This window comes from Oncorhynchus clarkii, chromosome 13 (genome assembly GCF_045791955.1).
Source record: "Oncorhynchus clarkii lewisi isolate Uvic-CL-2024 chromosome 13, UVic_Ocla_1.0, whole genome shotgun sequence".
NCBI classification, from domain to species: domain Eukaryota; kingdom Metazoa; phylum Chordata; class Actinopteri; order Salmoniformes; family Salmonidae; genus Oncorhynchus; species Oncorhynchus clarkii.
Window position 1 is genome coordinate 34925273 of NC_092159.1, and position 14434 is coordinate 34939706.

Consider the following 14434-nt stretch of genomic DNA (forward strand, 5'->3'; position numbering starts at 1 on the left):
AAGAATGAGAAATTAACTGAACTGAGTGACTATCAACCCTTAGCCCTCACCTCCGTCACCACGAAGTGCTTCGAGAGGCTATTCAAAGACCACATCACCTCCTCCCTCCCAGACACACTCGACCCCGCCCCGGCGTCTACGGACGAACACCGTTGATTATTTGATTGGGAGGACGAAAAGGAATGTCAAAACTATGGTGTTGTGTGTTTGTTCTTGCAGGTTTCTACTGAGGTGTGCGGGTGTTAACGTCACAAGATGCCGATACAAGAGTCTTTTTACTTTTTAGAGTAAGAGTCCCATTCCTGTCCACATTCATATCAGTCTAGGCCACACACACACACACACACACACACACACACACACACACACACACACACACACACACACACACACACACACACACACACACACACACACACACACACACACACACACACACACACACACACACACACACACACACACACACACACACACACACACACAAACAAACAAACACTAACCGAAATGGACTTTGCCTGTGTCTGGTCATGTGCTCCTACAGCGATGAGAAATTCCACAAACCAATTACATAATCTTCCCTTAGAATCTTCATCCCGATGATCACATTTGGCATCACCATCATCTGCTGCACAGCCTTTTGTAAGGCCTTCCACCGGGCCCGCCAGGAGCAACTGGACCGGGAGGAGAGACGAGACAGGCCCTCCATCTACGTCATTCCCTTCCCCGCAGTATCTTATGACAATGAAGACATCCACAGGCCTCCTCGCTACAGCACCTCAGAGTTCTCCAGCCCACCTCCGGCCTACAATGAGGTATTAGTCCATCCTAAACACGAGGTACAAATTGTACTGTTCAATAGGGTTTACAACTTTACAGTACATTTTTATTCACACTGGACTGTATTGTAAGTGTTTTTTCATCTCAATGCTTCTAGTCTATTCATCCAATCTCATTTTGTCTAGGTGGAGATGAAGCCAGACTTTATTCACCCAGAGCTTCCTCCAGCCTACTCGGAGGTCTCCAACGCGCCTGTTTTCCCCCTGCAACCTTACTCGGCGTCTCCTGAACCCCACTCCCAACCATAGGACCGTACCAGCTTAGGAAGCCTGCGAGGGGGAGGCCTGAAGCCACAGACTAAGGGATAAATGACACAGAATATGGCACATACTGTATGTGGAGTGGGGATTCTGAAGCTGGATATGTACATGTATACCACAGAGACTTGGTCCTTGGGATTGTTCAATGGGGACGTGAGGTGGAAAGTTTGGAGACCATAAGGAAAAGCAAGTGTTTCGACACCTATGAAAGTGTGTAACTGTAAAGCAGAAGTAGGGGACAAGAGATTGAATGGGGTTGCGTAGTAGCTATAGCTACCAATCTGTACATACCAGTGTGTAAATATATATACATCTTTCAAATTGTATTTTTCAAGGTGCCATGGAACTTCTGTAACATGGTAAATAAAGTCTGTTTTCGTTACCAAAGATTCAATCTGTCCTACATTGGTCATGTCTGATGCTGTAACACAACGTCCGTGCTCTTTGGCCAGATAGGTTACATAACAGCGCTAACCAGGAAGCTGTTCTGTAAAACACTGGTAAGATATTGAACAGACAAACTGAAAGAAATGTACTATGTGATGGACACGACAGTTTTTGGCATTCCTCTCGGCCATAAACACGTTATTTCCTCTTACTCCAGTTGCCCAATTATATATCCTGACATGAATATGAACAAGTCTTTGGCTGATGGTGTGTAGTGTACTAAGTGACAGTAAAATAGTAACCCCTTGACTTAATGCCCCCTTGCCTATGACTGTAAACTATGATCAAAACATATATGGCCCATCTCTGTCATACATGATCTAAGATTAGGCCAGAGGTTGAGCAGTTGTTACTGAGATGCCTCAATGCTACTAACCCAACACTGTTTTGCTTTATGTACATGAACAATACTAGCATTTTGCAAATATGACAGACTGGGATTGAAACCTGGGTCTCTAGTGTGCTTGTGGACTGTGTTAGCCCGATGAGCTGAAGCCTAGGCATTAACTTGGGGAACTAACACTTGTCTTCAGGACAGGTGTCAGTGCAAAGTTACTCACTCATCACGAATCTCATAGCAAAAGGTCTGAATATTTATGTAAATAAGGTATTTCTGTTTTTTATCTCATTTTTAATGCATTTGCAAACATTTCTAAAAACCTGTTTTCGCTTTTGTCATCACGGAGTATTGTGTGTAGATTGATGAGGACATTATTTTTTATTTCATCCATGTTAGAATAAGGCTGTAACGTAACAAAATGTGGAAAAAGTCAAGGGGTCTGAATACTTTCCGAAGGCACAGTAACACTTGTCGTGAATGTTTAAGTGATTTTAATGGCAGGGGAGTTCAATGTCCAGTTCCCAGCATAGTGTTTGTACTGAGACGTGAGGTGCAGTGAGAGTGACTTATTTTCTCCTATCTGCCATTTTAGTCGATAGAACAGGACAAGCTGAAACCTACCTGGTGTCTGTCTACAGTACTAGGTGCAAAACGCACAGCAGTGTAAGTACAGTGTAACAGTGATAGGTACTACAGTAACAGCATTACTTGGTTACAATGGATTGTAACAAGTATTATTTGAACATAATCTGGTTGAAACTACCCGCAGTGGGTGGAGAGGGGGGGGTGCAAAGTGCACCTTAATGGGTTGTGTCTATCCCACAGAAGCACTTCAATGGAAACAAAACATAAAACACACCCATGTTTCTGCCTGCAATCTGACTAAAGAGTAGCAATCATTTACGACTGTGAGGAATCCAGTGATGTCACTTTTTTTCCGAACATCATTAAACAAAGCTAAAGAGATGGCAACGTGTAACCATAACAGGTAAGAAAGAAAGACACCGTATTTTCATGGTACTTTTACATGAAACTGATAGACAGGGTGATAGACAGGGTCATAGACAGGGTGATAGACAGGGTGATAGACAGGGTCATAGACAGGGTGATAGACAGGGTGATAGACAGGGTGATAGACAGGGTGATAGACAGGGTCATAGACAGGGTGATAGACAGGGTGATAGACAGGGTCATAGACAGGGTCATAGACAGGGTCATAGATAGGGTGATAGATAGGGTGAAGAAATGTGACATACTGTATGCAGTAGCCTACACGGTATTGGTTTATGTAATGATTTTGACTGTGGTCAGTGCTGTGTCCAAATGGTTTCTCAGGCCTTGTTACGAGCCTTTTCACGAGCCTGCTTTTTGAGCTGTTTCTTCAGCGCTAGGAGGTCCATGTAGAGAATACGGTCCAGAACTGTCGAGGCACACAGGATTCCTCCGTGCAGAGCACCGGCCATCCCGTTACAGAACACGTCCTGGCCTGGAGTTCAGAACAAGACAAACAAAGGGTTTGCTGATATGAAAACTACTGACAGTAGGTTTGAACAATGTGTAGAACCATCTAGAATAGATCAGAAACGGTAGCACCTTAAAATGACATTCAGTTCTTGCATGTTACGCTGCTGAGTAACTCATAGAACTGCCACAGTCAAGCATCACCTTGTGCCTTTGTGACCAATGTACTCAAAAACAACTCAAATACTACCACAGTGACCCATTTCTTTCTCACCGGTGAGGTAGAGTCCCTTGACGGGAGTGGGGGGCCGGGTTCTGGCCACCGTCTCCGGGCTGAAGCGGTCCAGGTTGTGTTCAGCCCCATACATCTCTCCACGCGGGGCGCCCAAGTAGTGCATGTTGGTCAGGGGAGTGGAAGCCTCCATATACACCACCTATAGCGAGACACAAGGTACCCAGTGAGCAAACTCGGTTGAAAGACGGTTTTTCAACATCTTTCAACCAAAAATATGTATTTTCAACACCTTGTGCTGGTAGGTACAGAGACAGCCAGCAGGTATGAGACATTACAATTGGATGACATTATTGCCTCAAAGAAGACTTGATTCCAAGCACAATGGGTGTGATAACGAAATTATAATGCCTCTTTGGATTGTCAAAGAAACTCTACTCTACTGTATACATCAGTAAATTGAACATGACCGTGTATTTTGCTCAAATTACGCGATATTTTCAAAGTACCTTATCCCTAAGCTGAGGGAAGACAACCAGTGCCCAGTCTAGGAGCTCCTTGGCCATGCTCATCTTCAGGTCTTCATAATCGGGCCCTCTCTTGTTTATCTTGGTATCTTTCCAGTCCTCAAACCACTCAAACTTGGCCATGGTCAACAGAGTCAGACAGGACTTCCCTGTTGGCAGGTGGAGAGAGAGTCTTAGAACACAATCACTTGAGCTATAAAAACTCTTTCTCATAATTAATACGTGAAACTATCTGCCTTTTTTTTTGTGTGAAAATCGACCTTCAGCAGCACTGAAGTACTGATCATCACTGCTCATCTCAAATGTTTTATTCTATATATTACACTTTACTCTGTCTTTTCGGTGTTACTGTTGGTGTGATGGGTGCTCTATGAATTTCAAATACGGCGTTATATTCTATATCGGAAGGGTTTCACTGTTGGTCTACAGCTGTTGTTTTTACGAAGCATGTGACAAATGAAATTGGATTGATTTATCATTGGGGCGGGTGTGTGTTGTTGAGGCTGCTACCTGGATGGCGGGTACTGGAGGTGGGGTCTTTGGCAGAGGGGGAATGAATGAACATCATGGGGATGTTCCCCACCACCTCCTCTCGGCTCAGAGAGCTGTAGCGCTCCATCCTACAATAAAAACACGACACGTACGCTGAAATAAGTCTACATGTGATTTAAAAGTGAAGGCATGTAATACTGTGGTTAGGCCCTCAAAGTGCAAGGGATTTCACAAAGTGCAGTTCATTTCATTTCATTTTCTCTGCACATACAGGAGTAAGTAATTAAGGCCTAGTGCACTCATTTGGCGTGGAAACATTTTGATTTAATTTATCTGTATATTATATTATTTAATTCTGATTTGTCAGGGGATGCTGCAGCACCCTCAGCACCCCTACTATCCCACGGCTACGGGTGTCACACCTTTCCCCCATCCCTAGCAAACACAGCTCATGAAACGAGTTGCATTCTACACTGAAGATCGTGATTAGCTGATTACTGGAGTCAGGCGTTTTAGCTGGGGCTGGCTGGGGCAAAAGTGTGACACCAATCAGGCCCCCCAATGACTGGAGTTGCCCATCCCTGAATTAAATAGAACACAATAAGAACACAAATGTCGTACTATATTTTGCTACAGAACGAACAAAGACCAAATGAACGAGCGAGTGACAGAATCAAAGAGAATACAATTCAAGAGACCCGCTACTGTACTAACAGTGTGTCCAGGTCGTTTTCTTTGTACATCCAGTAGTTCATAGAGGTGATGCCCAGCTCCTCCTTCGTGCCGTCCAGACCCACAAACACGAGGAAGTTGCCCATTCCATGCTGCATCCTCCCCAGCAGAGCCTGGACGTCTGGGAACATAGAACACATCTGATTAGTCCAAATCAGTCCAACACTGTCTACTCGTCACGTTTCCTCATGTTTCAACCTGTTTCAGTTTAAAGTTCAGCATGGCTAGAGTTCAATACAATTCATGACCGCCCCCACTCACCCGGCTTGGCCTGTATCTCTGGGGGCAGGAACTTCTCAAAGGTGTTGAAGATGCCAGCGTTGGAGATGACCACTGGAGCCAACACCTCCACCTCCTCCTGACCTTTCCTCACCGTCACACCTGACAACCAGGGGTCAACCAGAGGTCAGTGGACATAGACCAACAACTCACTTTGCAACGAGTCTAATGTAACGCCAAAGATTCCCATGGAAGACGGTCAACAGTAAGCATATCTAATAGTACAATGAGTCATTGATTTAGTGCTTTCCCCCCGGAACTAGATACTGACCATACGCTGAGCCCTCCTCATTCAGAAGGACCGTCTGTACAGGGGCTCTGACCAGCACAGCGCCACCTGCCTTCCGGATGACTGGGATGATGTGGAAGGCGATCTCACTGGCCCCTCCAATGGGGTAGTAGGCTCCCCTCTTATAGTGCTGCAGCAGTAGAGTATTCATTAGGAAACTGGATTCCTTAGGGGGAACACCTACCAGCAGGGGAAACAGTTACATTTCACATTAGAGCAGGGGTTGCCAACCTTTTTCCCCCAGGGACCCCCAAACCACTACATTACAGAACATGCAGAGAGAGAGAAATGTAACCACATGCTCTACATCCAAGAAGGACAGAAGAGCACTCAATTGTGTGTTCTAGGACTATGTTGTAAACTAGCAAGAGTGTGTCAGTTCAGTTCGGAAAATAGTTGTCCATTGAAAAAGTATTGGAATTCACCCTGGGAGTGGATGTGTACAGGGACTGACCATAGAAGAGGTATGCGGAGAGGGCGTGCAGGTCTTTGTTCTTGGTCAGAGTGGCCATCTTCTCTGTGTGTTTGGTGATGGCCATGCGGAACACTGAGGAGATGCGCTCTAATAGGCCGGTCCGAGCCAGGAAGTCTACCAGCCACATGGGCATCATCTTGAGGCCGGCCAGGAGATTGATACGACGAGCTGCCTTCTGCAGCATGGGGGTGACATGAGAGGGGTTATGATCACACACACACACGCAAACACACACACATGCATGCACACGCACGCACGCGCACACACACACACACACACGCACACGCACACACACACAGTACCTTCATATACTTGAAATATTCATTCAAGGCCTCCACGTCATCAGGAAACTGCCTCTTCAGGCTCTCTGCCATCTCCGTCTTCCCAGAGAGGATGTGGTAGTCCCTGCGGTCTTCACCCTGACCTAGGATCAGTGTGTCAAAGTGCTGCTCCAACCTGTTGAACTGGATCTGGCCCTCACTGATCTGGTCCAGGGCCACACGAAACATGCTGTTCTCATGGAGCTGGCCCAGGTAGTGGATCCCTGACAGAGGGAGGGGATAGAGGTGGTGAGAGAATATTTGCTGGATCATTTGTGCATGTATTAGAAGCCTATCCTGTCCAATGATCCTCCCTTATGACTGTGCCTAGATTGAGTTCATCAAACACCACGCGCCATTTCATTTTGCTTAATCTCTGCAGCCCTGAACCAACTCTTGCGTGGAGCACTGGCCTCTGGCCATCTGTCACCACTCACCAGAGACTAGTTTTCGCTTTGTAAATTCTCAATGAAACAAGTTCTGCTTTTCCCCCCGAGATTAACAAACACAAATAACCTTACTAGCCCGAACAACTTGAGTTACAGTGCCTTGCGAAAGTATTCGGCCCCCTTGAACTTTGCGACCTTTTGCCACATTTCAGGCTTAAAACATAAAGATATAAAACTGTATTTTTTTTGTGAAGAATCAACAACAAGTGGGACACAATCATGAAGTGGAACGACATTTATTGGATATTTCAAACTTTTTTAACAAATCAAAAACTGAAAAACTGTCTTGTTGGAAGACAAATCTCCGTCCCAGTCTCAGGTCTTTTGCAGACTCCATCAGGTTTTCTTCCAGAATGGTCCTTTATTTGGCTCCATCCATCTTCCCATCAATTTTAACAATCTTCCCTGTCCCTGCTGAAGAAAAGCAGGCCCAAACCATGATGCTGCCACCACCATGTTTGACAGTGGGGATGGTGTGTTCAGGGTGTTGCTTTTACGCCAAACATAACGTTTTGCATTGTTACCAAAAAGTTCAATTTTGGTTTCATCTGACCAGAGCACCTTCTTCCACATGTTTGGTGTGTCTCCCAGGTGGCTTGTGGCAAACTTTAAACAACACTTTTTATGGATATCTTTAAGAAATGGCTTTCTTCTTGCCACTCTTCCATAAAGGCCAGATTTGTGCAATATACGACTGATTGTTGTCCTATGGACAGAGTCTCCCACCTCAGCTGTAGATCTCTGCAGTTCATCCAGAGTGATCATGGGCCTCTTGGCTGCATCTCTGATCAGTCTTCTCCTTGTATGAGCTGAAAGTTTAGAGGGACGGCCAGGTCTTGGTAGATTTGCAGTGGTCTGATACTCCTTCCATTTCAATATTATCGCTTGCACAGTGCTCCTTGGGATGTTTAAAGCTTGGGAAATCTTTTTGTATCCAAATCCGGCTTTAAACTTCTTCACAACAGTATCTCGGACCTGCCTGGTGTGTTCCTTGTTCTTCATGATGCTCCCTGCGCTTTTAACGGACCTCTGAGACTATCACAGTGCAGGTGCATTTATACGGAGACTTGATTACACACAGGTGGATTGTATTTATCATCATTAGTCATTTAGGTCAACATTGGATCATTCAGAGATCCTCACTGAACTTCTGGAGAGAGTTTGCTGCACTGAAAGTAAAGGGGCTGAATAATTTTGCACGCCCAAATGTCGTTCCACTTCATGATTGTGTCCCACTTGTTGTTGATTCTTCACAAAAAAATACAGTTTTATATCTTTATGTTTGAAGCCTGAAATGTGGCAAAAGGTCGCAAAGTTCAAGGGGGCCGAATACTTTCGCAAGGCACTGTATATGCACTTTAAGGCCTCATTGAGTGTGGTCCATGGGCGGTTCTGTCACAGTGGCTCTTACCTACGTCAAACTCAAAGCCCTGGTTCTCAAAGGTGTGAGTGCACCCTCCAGCCTGGTCATGCTGCTCTAGAACCACAACCCTCTTCCCTGCTTTGGCTAGAACCGCTGCTGCTGTCAGCCCACCGATACCGCTGCCAATCACTATAGCATCAAGGTTCTCCGGGACACGGTCCACTTTGAAACCTGGAAATGGTGATAGGGGGGGGGGTTAATATCATCATAGATATAGGCAGAAAAGAGGATATCCTATTCGTAAAAGTGAAGTGTGTTTGTGTGTACTTTCTGCTCGGTTCATTTACACATGTTGGCGTTGAAGTCGATTCTAAAAAAACAATCACTCAGAATAACATCAGTGTGATTTAGACAGACAATCACCGGGGAGTCGACCATCTAATTGGGAAGACCGGCGGAAGCGTCAGGCAACGTGGATGCACTTTTTCCTTTTTCCTCATCCACTCACACACAAAAAAAGTTTTTTTAAGGAATGGTGAACTCAAATGTAATATTTCCAAGAGCTGCTACGTTTGTCACACCATGCACATGCCTCACACCCGTTGTTTTAATATTTCATTCAAATGCTTAGGTCATATTTGTAACCCTCGTCAAGTTCATGGTATTGCTGTCAAATAACCATTCATTGTTTAAGCACATAATGTTGAAGCCTACATTATATTAGATATGGCCTTGTCAGACATCAACACAATAGTAACAGATCATATACATTATATGTATACAGTAACCCAATCCAGAGATGGATATATTCCTGTCTCTTCTATTCATAGCACGGCGTCCTTTTCAACAGCAGTTAAAAAAACAGCTAACTAATTCCCCCCATCTTACTTAGTCAAAATGTCAGCAAACCTAGCATCATCAACAACATTGAGTCCTGTAACCATTGACAACTCACCTTTCTTCAGCACCTCATCTCTCTGCTTCTTGTCGGTCACCAATGGCCCCGGTGGTCGCAGGCACTCCTGGGAAAAGACCCTCTTTCTCTTGGAATAATTTAGAATGTAGACGGTCACCCAGGCCACCGCCAAAGCAGTGAACACACCAAACAGCACTGGCCACATCCTGGACAGTTCAGCAGGAGGTTAGAGGCACAGGGAGCACAGGTATCTGTCACGTCCTGAAGGAAACACCTACGCTTGTTGGAACTGTTTTTAGTATTGTGCTTGTTGGTTGGTAGATGGCTGAATGTCCTGAGCTGGAAAATATCCTAAAGACACCTGGCCACCTTAGACCTACAAAGGCAAAGAGATTCCCTGTCTGTTGCGGAAGAGACTGAAGGTTGAAGCAGTGGGGGAACTGAGGGATGGAAAGAAAGAAGAGAATGATATATATAACACAGATGATTAAATCATCTAAATCACCCACCATTTGTGCTTTGGCCTTTGGGGATGAGGAGTGACAATGGGCAGGGCTCTTAGAAACACAGAGGAACTGTTTCCATCAGTATTATCTGACGAGGCATTGATAATCTAATATTTGATGCTAGTTTCATTGAATATCAGTTGGAACAATCCATTATTTTTAGTGACAGTGGAAAATGGAGTCAGATGAGGTCATTATGGCGTGGAATGCATATCCTCCTGATAGGCCTACCAATAGTACGTTATCATGTGCTTGGGCTACCACACGTGTTCTGAACACTGGAAAACCCTTGCACGTGGGCCTAAAAAGTGGGAGAGTTTCTGCTGTTTCTTAAACCCCCTAATAAATGTAGCTTTAATGGGATGCTATGGGGTGGCAGGTAGTCTAGTGGTTAGAACGTTGGGCCAGTAACCGAAAGGTTGCTAGATGGAATCCCCCGAGGTGACAAGGTTAAAACAAACATCTGCTGTTCTGCCCCTGAACAAGGCGGTTCTGTTCCTAGACCGTCATTGTAAATATGAATTTGATATTAACTGACGTGCCTAGTTAAATAAAGGTTAAATAAAAAATGGATCCTTCCACAGAATCAGACGCCAATTTGGTCTCATTGATTTTAAGCATTTAATTGTGTGCATCATCAAATGCATAGTTCATTTTCCTTAAACAATACACTGTTACTGTAGTTAGCGTTTGCCTCTAGTCTATTGTCTATCTACATTCACAGTCTGTCATTTACAGTACATCTAGAAACTGTGACTGATACACAGTCAAATACAGAGGCATCTTGAAATTGTTCAATCACGAATTCATCTAATTGAAATCTCCAAACTCATATTCTTGGTGTTTGAAAATGCCATGGATACATGTGAGCATCATGGAATGTAGAAACCATACTAAAAATAAGAGCCTATGACCTTAGACTCATCGGGAGTACACAAACTTGTCATTGTTGTGTGTCGTGTGTCATTCCTCTGGAGTTTCCAGGGTCATATTTATTAGGGCACATTATAGCTAAATGTTTCGCAACAGAAAACAAAAAAACAAGCGTATCCTATTGGAGAAGTAGTACATCCTCAGTCTGTTTTCTTCTGTTTCGTGTCTAGTGCCTTTAGCTTTCTCTTTCCCAAACGAATTATCACCGAAATTTCCCAAAGCCTGGGGTGCATCAATTTCAACTGACCCAATAGACCACGCATCCTGTACTACTGCATCACAAGGTCCTCTGTTGCGAAAGTGTAATGAAAAGGTCTGCCCAGTTGAACAAGTAAAATGGCTCCAGAGTTTTACTTGATGGGTTCCTTGCTGTTGGTTACCCAGAAGGCCTGATGAATGGCTCCAGAAGGCCTTCTTTGTAACCAACATCAAGCAACCCATGGTGTAAAAATCTGGAGACGTTTATTTGTCGAATTGGTGTGTACTGTACTGTACAGCAGACCTGGGTGGAAATAGTATTTTTTTTAAATAAAATAGAAAGAAGGCTTTTGACACATCAAAAACACATATAAAAAGTGGCCGTGTGGTCACATAAATAAAGGTTGTACTTACAGTCTATCTGTCATACACATCTCTCTGTGTATCTACATGCTATCTTCAAATTATTTGAATGTTTTATGTTCACACCTCAGCGTCTTGCGTTTTTGAAATGATAGAAAAAAGAAATACTCAACAGTAGGTGTCAAAAAGGGTTTCAACTTGAACTCCCCGTACAAAAAATAGAATTTGGTAATAAAAATAGAATTTGGGGAATAAGACAGCTGGCTCCCTTTGAGTGTGTGTGTGTGTGTGTGTGTGTGTGTGTGTGTGTGTGTGTGTGTGTGTGTGTGTGTGTGTGTGTGCGTGTGTGTGTGTGTGTGTGTGTGTGTGTGTGTGTGTGTGTGTGTGTGTGTGTGTGTGTGTGCGGGTGTGTGTGTGTGTGTATTCTGAATGTCAATTTAATGATTCATGTAAACGTAGACAAACTACTGCTGACCTAAAGAATCAATGTAGCGAACATGGTTATGGTAAAGACACTTTGCAACCACACAAATGCACGCACACACAGACACACACACATGCACACACCAGAATCACATAATGTCCAAACAAGAAAATCCTTGATGTTTTGTCAACAAATTTCCAAAAGCAATATGTACACAGCAAAAAGAATGCTGTCAGTTCAGTCTTATGTATGGGGTCCAAAGGTCAGAGGTCCAGAGGTCACTGTGATGATGAGCCAGACAGTATCATCGGATGTCTTGTGTTGACGAATGAGAGAACAAGTGTTCAACACCAGCCTCTTGTCCTTCTAACTCTCACTAGAAGACCCAGGTGACTGGTACCCACTGCTGGGTAGCAGAGACCTTCTCCAGAGCTGCCTTCAGGTTCCTGTAGCTCTCGTCCAGGTTGTCGTTGACGATGGTGAGGTCAAAGTAGTGTCCGTAGGCCGTCTGGATGCGGGGGCTCTCGTCCACTGTTCTCTTTAGCTCTGAGTCCTACAGAGAACAAAGACGGAGGTTGATAGAACTTAGAGTAACAAGAAGGGAAGAGGCCCCACAAAAGCTAATTAGTTATGTTTATGAGGCGCCAATAGACATGTAGACATGTAGCTATTGAGCAACGTTTGTGCGTTTCAGCTTTACAGCAAGTTGTGGCCTTGGGTCTATAACGTTCTATCGGTGCAAAGCATAGTTCTACCTGAACTAGTCATGTTCACTGTTGCTATTTGAATATATAAATGATAGAATAACACTATTGTACCCAGATAAAGTCAGAATACATCCTCAAGTACATCAAGAAATGTATTATGATCATCAGACGAATGACTGTCGTCACTGAACAACGATGTGACATCGTTTACTTCTGACATTTCTGACAGTGTTGTCGGCAAAGACACGTCCTGATTCGTCCGTCTGCATTTGTTCAGGCTTGTGATTGGAATACTCCAAGTTCAAATGGGTTCATGCAGTTCGAACCTTCTAGTTTTGACTTTTTTTTGTACTTTTTCAAAAATCTAACTTCACAGATGTACAGTATAAAGAACCATCTGAAGAGCTATTAAATGTGGCTCACTCATTTTTGACCAAAAGAAATCAGTTGTGTGAATTTGGATGGATGTCCTTTAGGTGGTGGGCCATTCTTGATACACACGGGAGACAGCGTGAAAAACCCAGCAGCATCGCAGTTCTTGACACAAACCAATGTGCCTGGCACCTACTACCATACCCCGTTCAAAGGCACTTAAATGTTTTGTCTTTCCCATTCACCCTCTGAATGGCACACATACACAATCTATGTCTCAATTGTTCCAAGGCTTAAAAATTCTTCTTTAACTGTTCTTTAACTGTGTCTTTAACTGTGCCCCTTCATCTACACTGATTGATGTGGATTTAACAGGTGACGTCAATAAGGGATCATAGCTTTCAGCTGGTCAGACTATGTCATGGAAAGAGCAGGTGTCCTAAATGTTTTGTATACTCAGTGTGTAATGGCTAAACAAAGTGAGGCATGTTGGTCTTCCTGAATGAAAGACATAGTCAGTAGCTGTCAGTCATTATCCATTCAGTCATTATCCTCTGTTTGGCTTCACCCTAGTGCGCACCGTCAGCTGCTTGGTGACGACTCCAGTCTCGATGGCCGACTGGTTCATGGCCTTGAGGACCTCAAAATCAGGGGCCTCGATGAACACCACGTAAGGCAGGAACTCAGACGTCCACAGTACCTTCAAGGCCTGGAAGTAGTGCAAGGAAAACAATGTCTGTAAGAGGTACCAATGTCTATAACTGTTAGAACCCTGAATTCACCCATATAGGGCTCCAGATTGGGGTGTGTGAGGTCACAATGTGGCCAATCGCTCCTACCTGACCTACCTACCTGATTCAATCCAAAAATCCAAAGAACATTCTTGGATTGTCAGAACTCTACATCAACGGCTAGCTTTAGCATGTTAGCATTTTTGTTGTTGTTGTTGTTGTTGCTGAACTTCCGGCGCCGACAGAGATGGCCGCCTCGCTTCGCGTTCCTAGGAAACTATGCAGTTTTTTGTTTTTTTACGTGTTATTTCTTACATTAGTACCCCAGGTCATCTTAGGTTTCATTACATACAGTCGAGAAGAACTACTGAATATAAGATCAGCGTCAACTCACCATCAGTACGACCAAGAATATGTTTTTCGCGACGCGGACCCTGTGTTCTGCCTTACAAACAGGACAACGGAGTGGATCCTATGCAACGACCCAAAAAAACGACTCCGAAAGAGAGGGAAACGAGGCGGTCTTCTGGTCAGACTCCGGAGACGGGCACAGCGCACACCACTCCCTAGCATTCTTCTTGCCAATGTCCAGTCTCTTGACAACAAGGTTGATGAAATCCGAGCAAGGGTAGCATTCCAGAGGGACATCAGAGACTGTAACGTCCTTTGCTTCACTGAAACATGGCTCACTGGAGAGACTCTATCCGAAGCGGTGCAGCCAACGGGTTTCTCCATTCATCGCGCTGACAGAAACAAACATCTTTCTGGTAAGAAGAGG

General features: G+C 44.3%; 2 protein-coding genes across 2 annotated transcripts; one reads left to right on the forward strand and one right to left on the reverse strand.

The window, feature by feature from the left end:
* The first annotated feature begins 212 nt into the window (after positions 1-212).
* On the forward strand, positions 213-1113 carry LOC139423904 (uncharacterized). The gene is made up of 3 exons (XM_071175543.1): positions 213-287; positions 587-839; positions 966-1113. The coding sequence occupies exons 1-3, from the start codon at positions 256-258 to the stop codon at positions 1086-1088; spliced, it is 408 nt and encodes a 135-aa protein (XP_071031644.1). The 5' UTR covers positions 213-255; the 3' UTR covers positions 1089-1113.
* A 2105-nt stretch (positions 1114-3218) lies between these two features.
* On the reverse strand, positions 3219-9627 carry LOC139423905 (all-trans-retinol 13,14-reductase-like). The gene is made up of 11 exons (XM_071175544.1): positions 9462-9627; positions 8555-8737; positions 6677-6918; positions 6354-6549; positions 5882-6079; positions 5593-5712; positions 5314-5452; positions 4618-4727; positions 4090-4256; positions 3623-3782; positions 3219-3373 (listed from the first exon to the last, which is right to left on the reverse strand). Exons 1-11 carry the CDS (start codon positions 9625-9627, stop codon positions 3219-3221), a joined length of 1836 nt encoding a protein of 611 aa, XP_071031645.1.
* Positions 9628-14434: the final 4807 nt, after the last annotated feature.